Source organism: Pleuronectes platessa, chromosome 8, assembly GCF_947347685.1.
Source record: "Pleuronectes platessa chromosome 8, fPlePla1.1, whole genome shotgun sequence".
NCBI lineage: Eukaryota > Metazoa > Chordata > Actinopteri > Pleuronectiformes > Pleuronectidae > Pleuronectes > Pleuronectes platessa.
In genome coordinates this window covers 10,929,254-10,948,565 of record NC_070633.1, presented here as the reverse complement: position 1 = coordinate 10,948,565, position 19,312 = coordinate 10,929,254, and the positions used below count along the sequence as shown (strand labels likewise).

Here is a 19,312-nt window from a genome sequence, read left to right as displayed (position 1 = left end):
TGGTCCAGATCTGGACTCTCGCCTCTGCATCTCCAAGTCCCGGGGGGGGATTCCTCTCTCAAGGACTGTCCAGCTTCCCGACCAACGCACACACACACACACAAACACACACACCAGCTCTGGGTGTCTGGCCCAGTAACACACACCCACTCAGGCATGTATGGGCACACGTATATCTGCACACACAGTCACACAAACTCGCTCACACATACAGTGGGCTCGGGCCAGGCGGGTTTGGCAGCGAATGTAGACTGGGCCTGTGGAGAGATCTTTACGGAGCATGCAGAGCCCATCTGTGGCTGCTCCTCGGTGATGGGAGGCAGCTGGCTGTGTGTGAGTGTTTGTGCATGTGTGTGTGTGTGTGTGTGTGTGTTGTGTCATGGCCAGGGTAGGAATTAGGCGAGGAGGAAGGAGGCTTGTGTGTGTGCGGGTCACAGATCAACACCAGAATGAGGCTAAACTCGAGCTGAAACGGACCCAAGCTCTCCTGTCTTATCCAGCTCTCCTCTCCTCTCCTCTCCTCCTCTCCTCTCCTCTCCTCTCTTCTCCTCTCCTCTCCTCCTCTCCTATCCTCTCCTCTCCTCTCCTTCTCCTCTTTTACCCGCCAGCTGGAAGAGCTCAGTCCCTGGGCTCCAGGATGAATAAGTGGAGACGCAGAGAGCAACAGTCTGGGCCTTCTCCCGCTGTCAGTGATACCGTGGATGACGTTCAATCACGACCGCATACACCCGCGCTCGCTTAACTCCCCTGCTCTTAGAGAGGGATGGGCTCTGCGTTGACGGAAACCACAGAGGCCATAAGAAGAAACAGATTATGCTCTCTCTCCTCCCTAATGACTTCTGACACTCCTCTCGCCCGACGGTCCTCCTCGGCTTGTCTGTTGAGCAACAACGTCCTCTTCTGTCCTCCTCGTGGCAGGGCCATCTGGGTGTCATCTTGTTAGCTCATTATGGCCGCCGATGGTGCGATGCTAACCCCTCATGTGACAGTGATCGAGGGCAAGCATACTGAGCCTGTTTGGTGAACATGAGAGGTGTGTGTCAGCCACACTCTTGTGTGTGCGTGTTTTTGTAGAAACTCGCCCGGTGCCATGAGTCACACTGAATCTCATTTGCTGTGCATGCCAGCCTGTTGACTGAGCTAACTGAAGCTAGTGTGTGTTTGTCTGTGTGTGTGTGAGAGGGGGGGGGGGGGGGGTCTGTGTTCACACGTACAAAAGCAGGTCTCTGCAGGGTGGAATTCAGGATATTCTGTCCGTCCTTTTTGCCTCTGACATCTTCATTTATGTCGCACTAATGGGGACAGCCCGGAGGGGGAAATACCAAGCTTTTCTGCTTTTCAGCAAGTCGACGCTGCCAAGTCTGGTCTACTGGAGTTTAAATGAAACTTGGAGTGAGTTTATAGTTTATCCAATACCACTAACCCGTTGGCGAGTTCGTCCTGCTGCTCTATAATAAGGGTCAAAATCCTTTCTGCTTTGCTAAACAGTTCTGGAGCCAGATGGGCCTTGTTTTGCTTAATTTCAGGATCCCTCTGTTTGTGCGTGTGCCTCTTCACGTGTTTGTGTGTGTGTGTGTGTGGCCTGCACGGGCATTGAGGCAACTTGTTTACTGTGTGTGATATGTGAGGAAATCGTTGTGTGTACACTCTGGGGCGTATGTTTATGCCTGTGGGTTTATAGTCAGGACTTCCTAAGAACATCTGCCCCCTGCCTGACAGAAGCCACCTCTGTATACAAGCACTCAGGGCCGAGCCGCCGGGGCCGAGCGCACACGTGTGGCCGGGACACCTGCCCGCTGCAACGCTCCAAACACTAGGGGGAGACTGGTTCCAGATCTGCTGGTGACATACTGCTGACGCGTCGCATTGATCGACAGCATTATAGATGTGGCAAATTTCTCTGGAGCATTACAAACACACTGACAGTTTGATGATACATGTCTTCTCTTTCCCCCCGGGTATGAAATGATCACACTGTGTCAACTGCATTCAGTGGTTCTTAACCACATATCAAGAACGAAGCCATTTCAGAAGCCGCCGTTTGAATGTTTCCATTGTGAGGCCCGAGCGAGCGTGCAGGCTCTATCTTGATGGATCTGAAAGCAGTTTAGGGCCCGAAACAGTCGCTGCTTGCGGACACTTATTTAATATTGATTGACTTGAATGAGAGCCGGATGGTTTGTAGCCTGTGATTACACACAACGTAGACCGCCTCAGGCCAGCGAAGCTATAAATCCCCAGAGCTATACATATATAAATTGCACAAGGGCTCAGCGGCAATACTCTGCATAACACAGCTTTGTGTTCTTTACAGACTTAAGTTTAACTCCCGTCATGTGGGTGAATTACTGTAATGTTCCTTGAGAAGCCATAAAATCTGTCTGAAGTGTAAGCCTATAGAATATTGATTGGGATGGCTGTGAATATGGCGTCCGTATGGAAAGTGGCATCTGTAATAACAGGAGGGAAGCAGCCACGCAGATTTTGTGGATAATCTAAAAGAGGAATGATAATCGGTGAGGGAACCCTTTTCCTGGTGTGATAATTATCTTGCTGATAGCGAGGGGAATAGAGAGTCTATTGTGGTGATGATTGTGTGTGAATGTGTGTTGGGTTTTGCAAGGCGCAGTCATGTGCTTTAACGGCAAGAGAGAGAAATAGAGAAACATCAGTTTGGCTTCAGAGAAGAGACAGAAACTAGTGGTACCTCGATCAGGGTGGTTTCCCTGGTCCAGATGGATATGCCAGTATACGCAGTAGAGGATAATTGATTTTAATTGATATGTATGGAATGTTCATGCTGCCACTCAGGAAGAACAAATCAATTTGACACCATTCTGTTGATATGAGACGTGCTCTTGCCTCTTTCTCTGGCAGATCCTGTGCCTCGGGTCCATCTATTCAGCGGTCGAGGCTGCCTGCCAGTGCAGTGCTCGGGGCAGAGGCCTGAGTTGACTGGACGGGGGTGGAGAGCACTGGGGGGAAGGGCCGGTTTGAGGCTCTGTAAGGGGCTTTGAGTGGGCCTTAGTGTAGGCAGCGTTTTATATGAAAGTCGGTGAGGGCACGGCGCTTGAATAGGGGCGGCTGGGAAGTTGGGCTGGGAAGGTCCAGGATGCACCCCACAGTGCTTTTGTGCGCTCTCACATCCGTGTGTGTGTATGGGAGGTAGTGGGGGGGCGAGTGTAGCATATGTGAGATCATGTGCTCATATTCACCAGTGGAATGTAAAAAGAAAGAGAGGGGGGGGGGGGGGCTCTCCTCTCGCCTCGCTTTTCCTCCGCTCCGTTGTTTTCTGTTCCCACTCCGCTGTGCTGCAGCGTTAGCTCTGTTTGTGTAAGCTCTTTGCAGGATTGAGCGCGATGTGGAGCGGTCCAGATGAAACAAAAACCAACCTCATTTGGTTGTTTTGAAAATGATTCTCTTTATTTGGTTTGGTCCGGGCAGATCCACCTCGTTTGACATGAGGGGGATAAAGGGTCCCTCGCGTTCGGGGTCATTTCCCAGGAACATCGTTTGTATCTGCTCGGCTCTTCCTCTGTGCTCTCAAGCTTCTTTCATCAACAGGTTTTAAAAAGTCTCCAGACAACTTGAATGAAAGACGCAATTCAACCTCCCTTTTCCCCCCTTTTCCCTTTTCGACCTCCTCAAAAGTACAATAATCTTCAGTCACTCGTCTCCTCCTCTCCATTGCGTGGCTGTGTGTAGCACCGGAGTGCTGCTGATTAAGCCAACAGAGAGACAAACGGGAGACAAAGTCCCGGCCCACCAGTTTAGTTTCGCATCCTGGACTGGAGCTGGGCCGCAGCTTGCCAAGTGTAGGGCTTTTAAACTGGGCTAAACACTAATTGCTGCCCTATTTCTTTTATGTTGCTTCTTTCCCATCTGCGATGGCGCTTCCAGACCTCCACAGCAGCCAGAGCCTCATTATAGCAGACAGTTAACAAAGGCTGGGAAACAGAAGCAGAGAATTCACTTAGGATGGCTATCTAACGGCCAAATAGGAGGCCTGCTCGGAAAATTGAATCAATGACAGGGGGCCGGATTGTGATTAAACCCTTCAGGGATATTAAGATATTAAGATTTTGGGAATCTTAATTATTCATCTAAACTGTGGCGGCTCGCTTTGATAATCGAATAAATGGGATGTAAAACTGGGAAGTGGGTTTGTGAGGCTCATTGTTCTAATTTGAAATGGATTATTACAGGGGGGTAAAAGTTGCAATCAATTTCCCGACAAAGGAGCAGAAAATAGAGAACACCTACTTGTTGCCTGAAACAAATAGAGGTTTAATTTTGATGTGCGTCTGGTCTTAGTTTTTTTTCTTCCCCTGGTTCCACACTTGTTTTTCTCAAGGTGTTTTTGTGTGTGTAGATTGGGGGGGGGGGGGGGGGGGGGAGTGAGGAGGAGGATGGTGAAGGGGAGGTGGGGGTGGATAAGAGGAAAAAACAGAATGAGGGAAATGTTGAGGAGGTGAATGAGAGGGAAGGATAAAGCAAGAGGGAATGAGATTTCGGGCTAGAAATAGAGGGGGCTGAGATTGGGGGGGTTAGAGGGAGGAATAGTGAGAAGGTGGGAAGAGGGAGGAGGGGGGGGGGGGGTGGTCAGCAACAAAGCCGAATGTTACCATGGAAACTTGTTTATGCCTCACTGATGCATCTTGTAGATCCAATTAGAGGCTGATTGTGTCCATGTCTTCATAGACACACTCACACACGCACACACACACACACACACACACACACACACACACACACACTCACACATACAGATGAAAACATAGGTACCCTGAGCTTGTACAGACACACATGTGAGTGTTGTCGCTGAAAACCGGCAAAAATGTTGGTAGAGGTATAGGACAAAGGATACCCCACATTCTTGCTCTTATCGGCCCTTGAATTAGCGCAGCCATACCCCCGCCCCCCCCCCCCCCCGCGCGGCCCCCGGCTCATCCCGTGAGCATCAGACAATAGCTGGGGAAATAACGTCTCACCCGCTTCCAAAGCTTCATACGAGGGCACATGCTTTCATGACATCAGATTCAGAGGGTGGCGGCGGACAGGATTGTGACTGTTTTGCAAATTTCATTTTTTCATTTACCTCTTTACTGAATGGAGTCATTTATTTGGCGATGCCGCCCGTCCGAGAGGAATGCCCATGAATGTTGAAAAGGCCCTAATCCAATATTGTTCATTTTCATGGGGGGGGTATTCTTCAGAAAATGGGACTTTTTAAATGATCATTTTATTCCCACAGTGGATGGCCGTTTGCCAGTGTTTAACATCAGAGCAGGAGGGATGGCGATCGTAAGCAGCCCCCTCACACACACTCACACACTCCTCTATCAGTCTCTCTCAGGGGGCGTCACGGTCTTCCCTTCCCCGGCCGCAGTCTGAGGAGTGAGTTATTTAGTGGTGAAATGATGTGTGTGATGATGAAACGAGAGGCCGTAGATAAGGTGAGATTGCTCTCAGAGAGAAAGAGAAAGAGACGGGGGAGGCAGAGAGAGAGGGACAGAGAGAGAGAGGGAGAGAGAGAGACCCTGCCCCTGATGTCTTGTTAAAACGTGAGGGATCAGAAAGAACAACAAATGCATTGCGCGCTTCTAAATCCTGCTTAAATCCGCTGGCATGGGCAGATCTAGCAGATAGCCCCGCTGCTGTGCTCACTGTCTGCAACCACAATACACACACACACACACACACACATACACACACACACACACACACACACACACAAATACACACACGTACATAAGCACACCCGTGGTCAGTCCGGCTGTCTGGGTTAATGCTTGGCTAACTGGGACAGCAGAGCTGAACCATGTTGACATTTTAAGCCTCAACAAGTCCAGAACAATGATTCAGCCCCCCCCCCCCCCCCCCCCCCCCCCAACCTGACCCCTCAGCCCCCCCCCATCAGACCGCAACCTCAGCCTATTTTGCTGACCGAGTAGCAAACACACACACACACACACACACGGCGGGCTGGCATAAACATACACACCACTGCCCAAACACACTGCAAGCTCTCAGTGCACCGCCGCCCCCTCTCTTCACACACACTTACACACGCACACTGGGTCCCCTCCTGTTCACCCCCCCCCACCTTTTGTGAATAAAAGAGAACAAGAGCTGATCTGATTGAGTTGGCAGCGGAGAGCGAGGTGGAGAGGTACAGTAAGGCCAGATGGATTATCTTAATCCTCTGGTGGATGATCATGGCAGAGGGAAGATGAACCAGGAAGCCTTAACCTCCCCACTGACCCCTGCGCACCTCTGAAGTAGAGGCAGCCCAGATATTGCGTCCAAGCTGCGGGGTCTTATATGGACCTCCGAAAAATATGAAAAAAGAATCCGCTGCATTCCATGGACGTAATCCTATCTGCAGCCGCTCCTGTGGCGGCCATTTTGTGTTTGGCCATCTTGTTTCCCTCCTCGCAAACTTTTGGTATGCTTTGATTCGGCTCCAAGTATGAAAGGGAACTTTTAGAGGATTTGTGTGCCGCTCTGTTGAGTAACACTGAACAATGTCAAGCTGTTGCATGTAGAGATTTTGTGGGGCCAAATTAACTACGCTCTGCTAAAAGCCCAAGCCAGACAAATCTAAACCCATAACTCCTGTAGCTCAAAGTATTTAGACTCCATAAACTATTATTGAATTATGTGGCGGCTTTTTCCGAGACTTTATAACGTGTGAGTAACAATTTCTCGCCTTTCTCTCATCCCCCAGGTTTGTGACTGGAAAGGGTCTGGTGATCTACCCAGACATCGGGGACAAGCTGGACATCATCTGTCCCAAGGCCGACCAGGGCAGAGAGTATGAGTTCTACAAGCTGTACCTGGTGAAGAGGGAGCAGGCAGAGGCCTGCAGTACAGTCCTCGATCCCAACGTCCTGGTCAACTGCAACAAGCCCGAGAAGGACATCAAGTTCACCATCAAATTCCAGGAGTTCAGCCCCAACTACATGGGTCTGGAGTTCAAGAAGAACGTGAACTACTACATCACCTGTAAGTTAGAGAACATGATTAATTGCTGATGTTTAGGCTTTTTAACCTTAACTTTACCAGAGGAACCTGACTGAGCAATCTGAATATTAATCTCTGCTTCACACTCAGTTACACACACTCACACCTGGGATTTTCCAAGTAATCTCTATTTCCATTGCAACATGTGTCTCGTAAACAAGACTTGCCTCGGTTATGGCAGAGTTGGGTTAGATGTTAAACGCAGAAGTTTTGTCTTTGTTCTCTGTCAGTGAAAAGAAATTGGCAACGCACACTGCATACTTGATAGCTGCTTTCAGACATGCACTGAACTGTGGATGTTTCCCAGAAATGCTCATATGAGAAAACAGCAGGAAAAAGCTTGGAAAATTCGATTGCAAAACCGGATAAAAAGAATATAAATATCTCAGAATGAAAAAGAGGTGCCATACACGTAGGAGATGCCGACGACGGTGATAATGGTGATAATGGCTAACGGCGGTGTTGATTAAAAGAGAAAAACATATCATCCTTTTTATTCAGGAATTGTACAATTTCGAGGTACTTCACTGAAGTATTAAAATGTTACCCTGTACATTTTGTTAACATCTTTGAGAGTAAAGGATTAGGGTTGGGAGTTAGATTAGGTGAGAAGGCAGCCCACCATACAAGGAACACAGGGACAGAGGGGTTAGGGGTTAATATAATTCTACTGGGTTAACATTACTCACAGCTTGCTGAGCTGCTGGTAAAGTATGCTGAGGAGAAGGCGAGGAGGAAGCTCCCACAAGCCCTGCACTGCTCTCAGAACAACTTGTAGCGCCACCTATTGTGATCAGAGCACTGTGGGGCTGGGTGCTAACCCTCCTGCCTCTTTGTCTGGATCTTGGCATAGTCCCGTGCCAGGCTGACGACTTGAGGAAGTCTGTGGGTTACAGTCAATAAAATTAAAAAAGTAAACCCTTCAGAAAATCCCAGACGTATTTAACCACAGATCTTCAACTGGTGACAAATAATGTGTGCCAAAACTGACTCACTGGAAAAATAAGAGGTGAGGCCTCTGGGGGATAGAGAAGCATTCCAGGCTTCAAAGTCAACTTCCCGCTTTTGATTGCTGATGTTGACTGACCACACCCCGAAACAAGATGTTGCATGCGAATTGAAGTTTTGAAATATTTAAGGATTTACAATCAGCATGACATAAGCATTTACTGTAAACTATTGTAATTGTCTTATTATAGTGTTACTAGCATCAGGATAGGCGTGACGTCCTCCACATCCAATTCATTCATTAGAGACTTCATGGTGTAGTGGAAAAGTGTGTATCAGTAGTTCATTGTCCAATGTCCGAACCAAGCTTCTTATCTTTGTTTCATTGATTGCATTTGATCTGGTTAGTTTTAGTGTTTCTTAACTTTTTGCAGTAAGTGCATAAAGAACATCTTTTGGATGGAGAACATAAATGAATCGGTTCACTTTGTAAACATTATTGCCACTGTACCAACATTATGATATTAATATCAGAAAAATGAACCTCCTTCTTCATTTAGACGTTACATTGTTGAAGGTGAAGACTATATCGAATCCCGTGAGCTGCTTCCGCTCTTTTTTCTTCTTCTATTGTGTAATGTTGACTCACCTTCCTGCTATTGGGCCAAAACTCCACCTTTGTGGTGACACAAGATTTTGGTCCAAGGTCCAACTTAACTTTCACACCTGTTTATTGGTTTGGACTAAACTGAAAGTCCAAAGGTCTGAGCCAACAAAGGTGTGTGCTGTCAGTTTTCTCGTAAGTGTTCAGCAGTCACCTGAGATAGAATCTGATTGTTCAATGACAAAGTTTATAAAAAATGTACGTGTCAGGTTACGTTTGTGTGGGCTTGGAGGGATGAGTGTTTTGCGAGTCTTGAACTGAAACTGCTTGTGTGCCAGCAGAGCTGCAGAACTCGATCAGACTGTATATTGGTCTATCAAAACAAGATTGTTCATTTGTTTTTTGCCAGCTTCTTTAAAAACACCAAAAAATAATTGTAAAAGAAGCTCACAACCCAGAAGCTGCTATTAGGTTATAGGTTCAGAAAGACCTTAAAACACAAGTGTGAATTGATGCATGCAAGACACTGTATACCAATACTTTTGGTCATCACAATCCCATTAATTACATCCACTGCTGTGTTTTGCAGTAAAAAATAAAACTAATGACGATCTGTAGTTTTTTTTATAATTGTCAACAAATCCCATGAAAACACCAAAACCAAAGTCCTGGATCGACATGAGAAGTTTTTCTAAAATCGTACCATGTGCTGTGGTCGATCCGGCCTGAGGATGTCCTCTCAGCGGGGGGGAGCTCCACTGCAGCTGTAATTGATTCCTCTCTGAATCAATTAAATGATCAGAGTTGATTGAGACGTAATGTCTAAATTATAATGCAACCAGCTGTTCTTTAAGAACTGCTGGCACAGCGAGAAATCAATAGCGTCGCTGCAGGCCAGTTGGAAAAAACCACCACGTGTATGAAGCCTAATAAATAATATTGTAAAAGAGTGACACGATTAACCTTTCAATTTGGTAGAAGAGACATAAAACTCTGAATATATTAACCTCAACACATGGAATGTCTTATGGATTTACTGCCTCCTTCTATGCTTCGGAGGATAAAAAGTTACATCTCTCCTATCTTTAAATAAAAATGAAAAAGTAGCTTCTTTATATATATATATATATATATATCATTTCCCAGTGAAGGAAAACTGCACACCAAATTAAATCTCATATATGTTTTTCTTTTGATCGGCGGCAGTTCAATCGATATTTGCAAACTCTCCCTGAAAACCAGATATGCAGGGAAGCATGAAGCCTGTGATGTTATCGAGCAAGATATCATGTGGACTTATATTTCTTTGAGCTTTATTACACCCACATGTATTTAGAAAACACCTTGGGCGATTTTGGCGTCTGCTCAAACTTTCTCCTCGCCGGCTGTTAGCGGGGCTGCTCCACATATTGTCTCCTGATTACATCATAAATATTTTATCTGACTCCGATGACACACACGTGGGAATGCGTCTCTACCACAGTGGGATCCAGCACCGAAAGCGTAAAGCATCAACTTTACCTTGATTTTTGCTTTTTGTACAACACTCCCTTTGTGTCTCCGCTGAATTACAATATTCCTGCTGCTGGGAGTGTCGTGCAAGTGCTAGAAACACTTAACACGGACTACTTATCATTTCTGTGACTGTGAACTCATAAGAGAGCCGCTCGTAAATCCTTTACAGGGGAGGGAGCTGGTGGAGCAGGATCCGGCCTGATTGTGGATCATTATTAGGCTCATATACTGTAACGTTCCTCGCGTCAGCAGTAATCGCGTGCAGTATTTGTCTTGGCATTATGTTAATGTTGTTGTCCTTTGCAACAGGAAGAGCTTGCTTTATTTATGCCACTGCAGCTTGTGCGCACACACCACGACACACTTCATCTATCATTTAGATAATGGCCATGTGTGGATGCTGAATGTGTGTGTTTTTTTCAGCGGGTGGGGGGGGGGCAGCAAGCACCTATTTTCCTATCCAATAAAGTCCTTGTGTGTGTGCCTAAATATTTATATATATATATGCGATTGTTTGTGTGTTGAGGCCCCCTTAGGCCAGCTTATCCCCGCCTAGAAGATGTGAGTGTGTTATCCCGCCGTCTCTGTTGGGGATGTGGTCCAGCCGGCCAGCAGAGCGGTGTAAATCTCCTCGGCCTATAAAGACCCGGCTTATCTGACCTGATTAACGGCCGAACGTGGCAGACATCGTTGTGAGACGAGAAGAAGATGCATAGGGAGGGGACATTCCACTGAATCTTCCAGACGCTATTTTTCTCGTCCAACCCCCGGTCTCCGCTCGGACTACGCGGCTCCGTTTGTCAATCATCCCCATCCCCCACCTAACTTTAGCTCTTTCCAAGGGCTAGAATAAGCAGCAAAAGGTGTGGGGTAAAGTAAGCAACAAATGGTGTGTGTGTGTTTGTGTGTGTCCCATGCCTTGGTGTCACCGCAGGGGTTCCCCGTCCACTCGGTCCCGTCCATCTCCGCCCGACTCTTGACAGGAGTCATGGGGAGGGGACCGGGTTAAAGGTCAAAACTCATGGGTAAGAGGTCACAGAAACACAGCAGGGGGTCAGTAATGATAACCCTGCAGTGCACTGATCTAAATCCCAGAGCCAGCACCAGGTTGTGCTGTCCGTCATCACCCCCAACCCCCTATGTGCACACAGACACACACACACAGACACGTATATATACATACATGTTACCGCCCTTCTGTGTATGAGCAGACAAACTGGTTGTATTTCATAGCGTTGTCTAAACACAGGATACAAAATGAGCTGTTTGAGAAGAAAATGGCCGTGCTGTGTTTGGGGGGTTAGAGGCAGGAGAGGAGTGATTTTAGACAGGAGGCTTTTAAGGCAAAGGGAATATAATGGAGAAAATGAGCAACAGAGTGGGAATGAAGGGGCACTCCCATACATGTAAATACAGACAGTCTTTGTCTGCAGCTGAGCCCTAAAAATGTCCCCTCCATTTTCTCTTTCATTTACCCCGCGTTGAAATAATGCTCCGTGGCTGCTCGGTGATAGGTTTTTCGGTGGTTAGCCGGGCCGGTGAGTCTCCGTTCTATATAAGGGTAAGGCCATGATGCAGTAAGCAGAGGCAGCCTGTCGCCCTGCACTCCTCTTCCCCCTTGATTTCCTGCGTAGCGGCCAGGGTAAGCCTGATCCTTCCCGACAGCTGTCACTCTCCATCTCAGTGTACCATCGTGGACTCTGACACACATCGCCTTCCCCACCAGAATACAACATGCTGCAGCCGAGCACACGCTATCTCACCTCCAGGAAGATTGCCTCGGTGAAATGCATAACGCCCCCTGCCCGCGGCGACCGGGCCAAGTTGTTTTCCTCCTCGCTGCAGTCGTTACTTTGACTTTGCAGGTAAATCCTGTGAAACTTCCTGCACTTTTTTTTTTTAGCCTGGAAACACAGAGGGACTGATAAGCGCTTTAATATGCCAGGATAAAGCTGCAATGGAAAAGCTCTATTTATTTCTAACCCATTGGAACACGTGTGCTGACCCAATCTGTGAAAAATAATACCCAGGAATGAATTTGACAAATCGCGTTTGACACTGTGGGATGATCTTTGTGCCGCTTACACCTGACGGGATTAAGGTTCGGAGACATGTTGCATATCACTGACGTTCACACTCTGTAGCGTGGGCTCTTCTTTTGTATCTTTTATTATTTTCCTCTAACATCCTACACATTATACGCCCCTCAGTCCAAGGGAATCCTCCTTCATTGGCTTATATGCATCCAGCGCTATCTACTTCTTCTTCTCTTGTTTTGCCCTTGGGAGAATCGAAGGTCAAGTTGGAAATCCCTGGCCCGGCTGTGGCAGATCACAAGATCCTCCGCTGCCCTACTTTTGCGAGGATGTAAACACTGAGAGCATATGTGCACAGGTGCTCCCACGCAGGTACCGATGGAATTAATGCAGGCAAGCTCGAGAACATAAAAACACACAAATAAGTAAAAGCTGTAAAATAAATGCAAACACGGGCAGGCTCCTAGCTCGATTCAATCACTATAACAGTAACTTGATCAGGAAATAGAAGTGTTGTAAGATTTAACATTAAACGACCACAATTGCATTTGTCACATTCGGCACATTTGAAAAAAAAGACAAAGGCATTTTGATTGTCAGATTACAGTGCTGTTAATAACGCGCACATTTCCAACTGGCAATTAAATGATTTTTTTCTTTTTTTTGTCGAGAAATGACAACTGCTCACATCTGGCAACCTCCCCTCTATAAAATCACACCGAAACATTTTAATTACAAGCCAGAAACACTGTGCAGATTCTATCGTGTGCATCAATTATGGACTTCCCCTTGTGTTGCTTGTCATTAGTAAAGAACGGAAGACACCTCGTTTTATTGCTTTAAAAATAACATTTACACAACCTGAACCGATGATGAATCGTTGTTGCACACATTTCAATCCGCCCTGCTTAAAAATCTGTGTTAATGGGATAAAGAAACCTAAAAGATGCGTTTCATCATTCCATTCCCATGACTGTAGAAGTTGTTGTCCATACCTTTAAATGCTTTTATAAACCACTTTACTTACTTTGGTCCCAGTATATTTCGGGTTTCACAAACTAAAACTAAAGACTTTGAAGTTTGCTGAGGTCTATCTCAGAGGAGCTGTCATTGATGTTACCATTTGGACTTTTAAGAGGCTAATCGCGGAGCCTTAACGGATTTCATTTTCAAAGTAAACCCTGCTAACAGGTTGGGTTAGCCCCGGTGAGGCAGCAGCACGGCCGGGGATAAGGAGATTTAACCCCCCCCCACCCAACACCCTCCCTCCACTCCCCCCCCACTGGGAGTGAAGATGGCCCAGTGTTTATTAGAGCGCCATAGTAATATATGACTTTGTGCTTGCTTTGCAAATCTACCCAGGCTGCCTCCGCCGCTTCCTCCCCTGGATATTTCATTCGGAGAGGGTTAGCAGGCACAGCGTTATTGTCGCCGGTTATTGCCTTTCGTTTATTACAGAGGAGTTTGTTTGGAGTGGGGGTGGAAGGTGGTGGTGGTGGTGCGGGGAGGACATGAGGATTCTCTTGTAGAGGGAGGGCTGCTCACGTGGCCGCGCGAGTGAATGGTAACCATTGGTTACGGCTGAACCCCCGCCGCCGCGGAGATGAAGCTGATATATTCATTTATTCATCTCAATTAGTCCACGCCGTGCGTCTCCAAACGCAGACACTCATCCTTCCTCGGCGGCGCTCCATACTTATCTTATTAGAATATTTCATCCTGCGTGCAAGTCCTCCCTCGATCCCTCTCCTCGTCTGTGTCATCCCTTTCTCCCACTCCTCCAACCAGCCTTTTCTTCTTCCATTATTCTGCTCTCCCACATTTGGAAGTTGTTTGTGTGTGTTTGTGTGTGCGTGTGTGTGTGAGTGTGAGTGTGTGTGTGTGTTTAGGTGCTGTGGGAAGCCTGTGTTCCAGTCATGTTTGTTAACTGATAGCCTGTCCTCTCAACACACAGACCGCGGGAGACCACAGAGCAAACTCTGCGAAACAACAACACTGTTGATTTCTGTTTTCGTTTCTTTGCTCCTCGCAGCTAATGCAAACTCATTTGCTGAATGACTCTGTTCTCTGTGAGCAATTTTCAATTGTTGAAAGTAGCTTCCTGCTTTTTTTTTGTTCCATCTGCTATGCAGAAAATGTCTCTGTGGTTTTGAAGCCCGAAAATAGCTGCAGGCAGAAGAAGAGGAGACATCTTAAGATGAGCTGGAAAGATGCATGTTTGGAGTCAGAGTTCACAGTGAAGAGGAGAAGTAAATGTAGGACACCAGTAGATGAGCACTATTGGCCATGAGGCAGATTGTATCGGACAATGGTGCATCGCTGTATATAAAAAACATAAGTGCAGGATAGAACAATGACAGCCCATAATCTAAAACACTCAAGAAACGCATATTTCCCTTTCCATCTGAGATGTCTGAGGTTGTTTGCCCTCTGCTTTGCCAACAACACACATTCTCAGTGTCTTTCTTCTCCGGCCAACAGCTAAGCTCAAATCACAGCTCTCTGTCTGTCGGACGGAGCTCGCTCTCTCTCTCTCTCTCCACCAGCCCTAGAACAGTGGTTTCTCTTTTCCAAGGCACACTCTGAAATGGCTTTGTTTTCCGACAACCAGTCAGTGGCACCCTGAGCCCGGCTCTGCCAAGAAGTCCGCCTCCCCGAGCTGGAGCCCGGGCCTGTTTACACAAACTCATCGGAGAAATATGGATGTATAATTACAGAGGCTGTTAGTTTTAATGTCGCATCCTCGCTATGGAAACCACTGCATGCTTGGTCAGCTACGATGAGGGGCGGCTGATGAAACCCTGACCGGGGATGGCGTGAACATTTCTGCGGGAAAGGTTTTGGGGGGAGCGAGGGAGGAAAAAGGAGCTTCTTGATGGGATCGAATCGGTGCCGAGCAAAGCAAACAAACATGAATCACACGGCGGTGATAGGGATTGCTGTGGTCGTCCGACGCATAAATACAGAGTCTAAATACTGCACAGCAGGCCGGGGACCAAGCCCGTTTCGGTGAATTCAGCTCGGTGGCAAAATGTCCGTGTTCCATTCCAGCTCGACCGCAGGCTCACAAACACAGTAACAGGAGCAGACAAACACACATGAGGCGTGTGTGCGCACAAAGACACAGGCATAAATAAGCACAAAGCCACATAAGCAAATTCAAATATATATATATATACTTATAAGCTCACACTGGCATGCAAATGGATGCACACAAAAAAGCAGGAGATGCGTCTGCACACGTCAGTCCTCCTCCTCCTCCCCTGCCTGGGTAATAGAAGATGCTATTTGCTTTGTGCATTTGTTCATGCGCATTGAAGAGAACTAGCTTAGCAAAGCACACGGTTCTTCCAGGCACTATGGGTATGAATGTGTGTGAGTTTGTGCATGTGCAGCCTGCTGGAAGCTGACTGACACTTCAGGTCCTCAGATGTCTACGTGTTGTGTTAGACTTCGGGCGACGGAACAATTTGGCCTCACCGTTGCAAACCCGCAGTTTCTTCCTCTCCTCACGTCCCTCTCTCCGCTTTTTCCTTCCTCGACTTAATCTCTCTCTCCTTCCGCCCTTGCCATTCCACCTATTTACGCTCCTTCTTAGATCTCTCGCCCTCCTCTGCCCCCTCTCTCCTGCACGGCGACGGATCCTACAGGAAATTGTTTCGAGTCTGCCAGACATTTTTGTGTTGTAGCCGTTTATTTGTGCTGGGTGAGGGGGGGGGGGTCCGGAGCCTCAGTCTCTCTCCCGGCTCCTGGACGAGAGGTTAAGCTTCCAAACTCTTTCACCGCCCTGCACCAAAACACTCTGATCCTCGATCAGCGTGGCTTTACCGCGTAACCGATACCGGGGATGAGGAGAGAGGAGCACCAGAGAGGATGTAATCAGTGTGTGTGTGTGTGTGTGTTTCTTATGTGCGTCAGCTTGCTGGCTTTGTGTGTATTAGGATGTAATCAGCAGCATTTTCTCTGTGGTCTGCTGTGCTCTCTGATTGGGGTTTTGGCGAATAGCAGGGGAAGGGAGGAAGAATGTGTCTCTTTTCCTGCTTCTTGTGTTGCAGTCGTGGCCTCGGAGCTGGAGGAGCCTCCGCTGTGGTTTGGGGCTGCGCTCGAAGCTCTGGCGCTTTACACATCAGCTGCATCAAACCCTTCCATCTATTATATATCTGTCTGTCCCCGAGTAACCATGTGTCTCTCAGCCTCTGTGTGTTGTCGCACTGACTTGAGTCCCATGTTGGCTGCAGTCAGCTTCGTTTAGTCGCCCCCTATGTTAGCAGGTACAGAGAATTCCCTCTGGGTTTTTATTCACACATGCTCACGCATCGTCACAATCACACACACAAGTGCACGGACACAGGGACACACACCTGTGCACTGTCCTCTCTCTCTCTCTCTCCCCCTACTTGCTCTCTATCTCTTCCTTTGTTCCGTCTCCCTTGCAGATTTTGTTTTTGCGGACAACAGATGGGCCGACATCGACTCTCTCCTCGATGACAAGTACAGTCTCTGTCTCCTGCTCCGTCTCTCTCTCTCTCTCTCTCTCTCTCTCTCTCTCGCAGTCCGTGTCGCTGACTTGTAATCTCTCTGGTGCTGAAATGTTTTGTCATCTATTTGTTCGAGGCAGTTTTCAAGCAAGAAAAAAAAAAATCCTAAACATTGAGTCCTTCCAGCCTCTCAAAAAGTGAGGGTTTGCTGCTTCCCTCTGTTTTTTATCACTGTAAATGAAATACATAGGTTTTGGACCGGTGCTCAGACATTTTGGAAACATCACTCCGAGCCCTGGGAGAGTGTGATAGCCTTTTTTCATTATTTTCCGGCATCTCGCAGACTTAACAATGAGTAAATGATTCCAAAAAATAATCTGCGTGTCAGAATCAGTTAGTGGTGGCTCTACATCTTTCCATTTCTTTCCAAAGTTTCACGAGCCTGAATGCAGATTCTGAGTCTGCAGTGTTCTTGTAGCATCGTCGCACTTTTCCCTCTGTTATGCCACAACTATTGGATCCACGCAAGTTTAAATGTGGGTGAACCTGCTAAACAACGGATGATTGACAGTCACAAAAACCATTGGCTTCTTGCCAGTGTTGCGTCTTGCACGATACGAAGACAAAAAAAATCACTGTTGCACGTTTTTCCCAAGATGTAAAAAAAAAACACGTTCATTGCTATCTATACTGATTTTCGATATGCGTCACGATGTCGGGCCAGAAAAGGTCCATTCTCAGCATCGAGCCAGAACAGAGAAGAAAAAGAAATGGTTCACCCGAGTGTCACGTTTCCATCAGGGCAGATGAAAACTTGTGTCTGCTGCAGAGTCATTTGACCTGGGAGTGAGGGCCGATTGTATTTGGTTACTGTGTTTGTGGGTGGGGGTTTTGTGACCAGTGGAAAAGTGGCTGCACTTTGAATACCTCATTGGCTTTGTTTGGCGTTGCGATATTTGAGCTTCCAAGTGCCGAGCCTGTGGTGAGAGTTGTGTTTGTTTGTTTGTTTCCCATCTTTGATGTGTGTTATTGTGCTGCGGAACACGGGGCTGGCTCGGTTGTCATAACGCTCTTCTGGAGGCCAGTTTGAAAAGGTCAGTGAAAATGAAGCTCCCTCTCTCCGCGGAGGATGAATGGACACAGTGTAGGAGCCCCACGCACATACAGAAGAGCCTCGCACACTGACACACACACACAAACACACACACACACACATCGAAACACATTTCAATAAATGCACGCACACACACAGAGTCTCTGCAAGCACATTTTTTTTTACACGCACCAGTTCCAGCGGCGAGTTCTCTTCGGATATTTTGGCCTCGGCAGTTCATGTGCGTTAACTTGTTCCAGGGCTTCGGCTCTGGTTTCCCTTCAGGGGGAGTTCGCTCACAGATTAGCTCTTTAGTCAGTCTATATTTTTTCGGAGCCTCGTGGCCTTTGACATGTCACTTCTATCTCCCACTGCATTCCGATCCATCCCAGCGCTTCTTTTTATCAGGCTGATTTGTGGCTCGTGGAGGTTTAGATCGAGCAGGGCGACTCCTCTGCAGAGTCCAGAGTCCCACATCAACTATAGAGGAGGCCAGTGAGAGGACAGAGAGGATCAGTTTTATCATCGGGGGATTTAGCGAGTGAACCACGGTTCACCTCATGTGATTATCAGTGCAAATGAACCAAGACGAAAACGTCAATGAGTCTCCTGCTGAGAAACAAACTCACCGAGCGACCCTCTGAGGGCGTCCGTCAGCTGATTACACATACGTAACCTGACAATACCAATACCACCCACTAACACTGAGGTTCCTGATGCTGTAAAGGAAAACTACTGGGGTTTACAAAAGCTTTAATACAAAGACAGTTTTTTTATGGAAACAATCGTGGGATAATCAAAGCTGCACTCTCTGTTTTTCTCTTCTGACAACCTGTAATTTTGTAAGTTTTATTACAATGAGAAAGGAAAGCCCAGAACACTCAGTTTGTTTTGAATTGGGTGGAAAAATAGGATTTGACGAAAATAAAGTACAAAAAAAACGAAAAAGTACAAAGACTCAAACATCTGAGGAGTCACAGAATAATTAAAGGGAAAGGGAATTATTCTGCTACTTTTCTTATTTTTTTCATATTAATAATGGGTCATTTCACCTCTATGGGCCTCTGGAAGTGAAATAATCTGTCACAGAAAAATGTCTTATAATTTGAGGTTAGGGGTCAGAAGTGGACTGAGCTTCATTTTCAGGAGTCACGAGCCAAAGAGTTGACACAAAGCATGTAAGTTGGCTCCTTGCTCTGCTTCACATCTCAGACTCACACTGATATTATCCAGGTCATCCAGACAAATACAGCTGCACAATTACAATATATAATTGTTCACCTCGTGACCCACTATGCAGGCTAATTTGTAGTACTGAGAAAAAACAACGAAACAGCTAATCATTATTTGATAAAATAATAATCGATACATAAATAAATAAATGCTTAATTAATGCTCTAATTAATTAATTATGGTAAAGATTAACACAAGATTAATGTTTTATTCCCCATAGTTCCCCCTTAGTGAATATGTTATCCATCTGTTCTCCATATTTTGAAATATTTGTTTTGCAAACATTTCTTAGTCGTTTAATTTCATGGCAGCTCTCTTAATATTCTCCCCGGATCGTTATCTCCTTTGTCCCACTCGTTTGGCATCCTCCCCGACTTCT

General features: G+C 46.8%; 1 protein-coding gene across 1 annotated transcript in view; it reads left to right on the top strand.

The window, feature by feature from the left end:
- The window catches only part of efnb1 (ephrin-B1), a 57,765-nt gene that overhangs the window by 17,539 nt on the left and 20,914 nt on the right, over positions 1 to 19,312 (top strand). Inside the window, exon 2 of the mRNA XM_053428951.1 lies at positions 6,731 to 7,008. Coding sequence (XP_053284926.1) covers positions 6,731 to 7,008 — 278 coding nt within the window. The remainder of the gene's footprint in view (positions 1 to 6,730; positions 7,009 to 19,312) is intronic.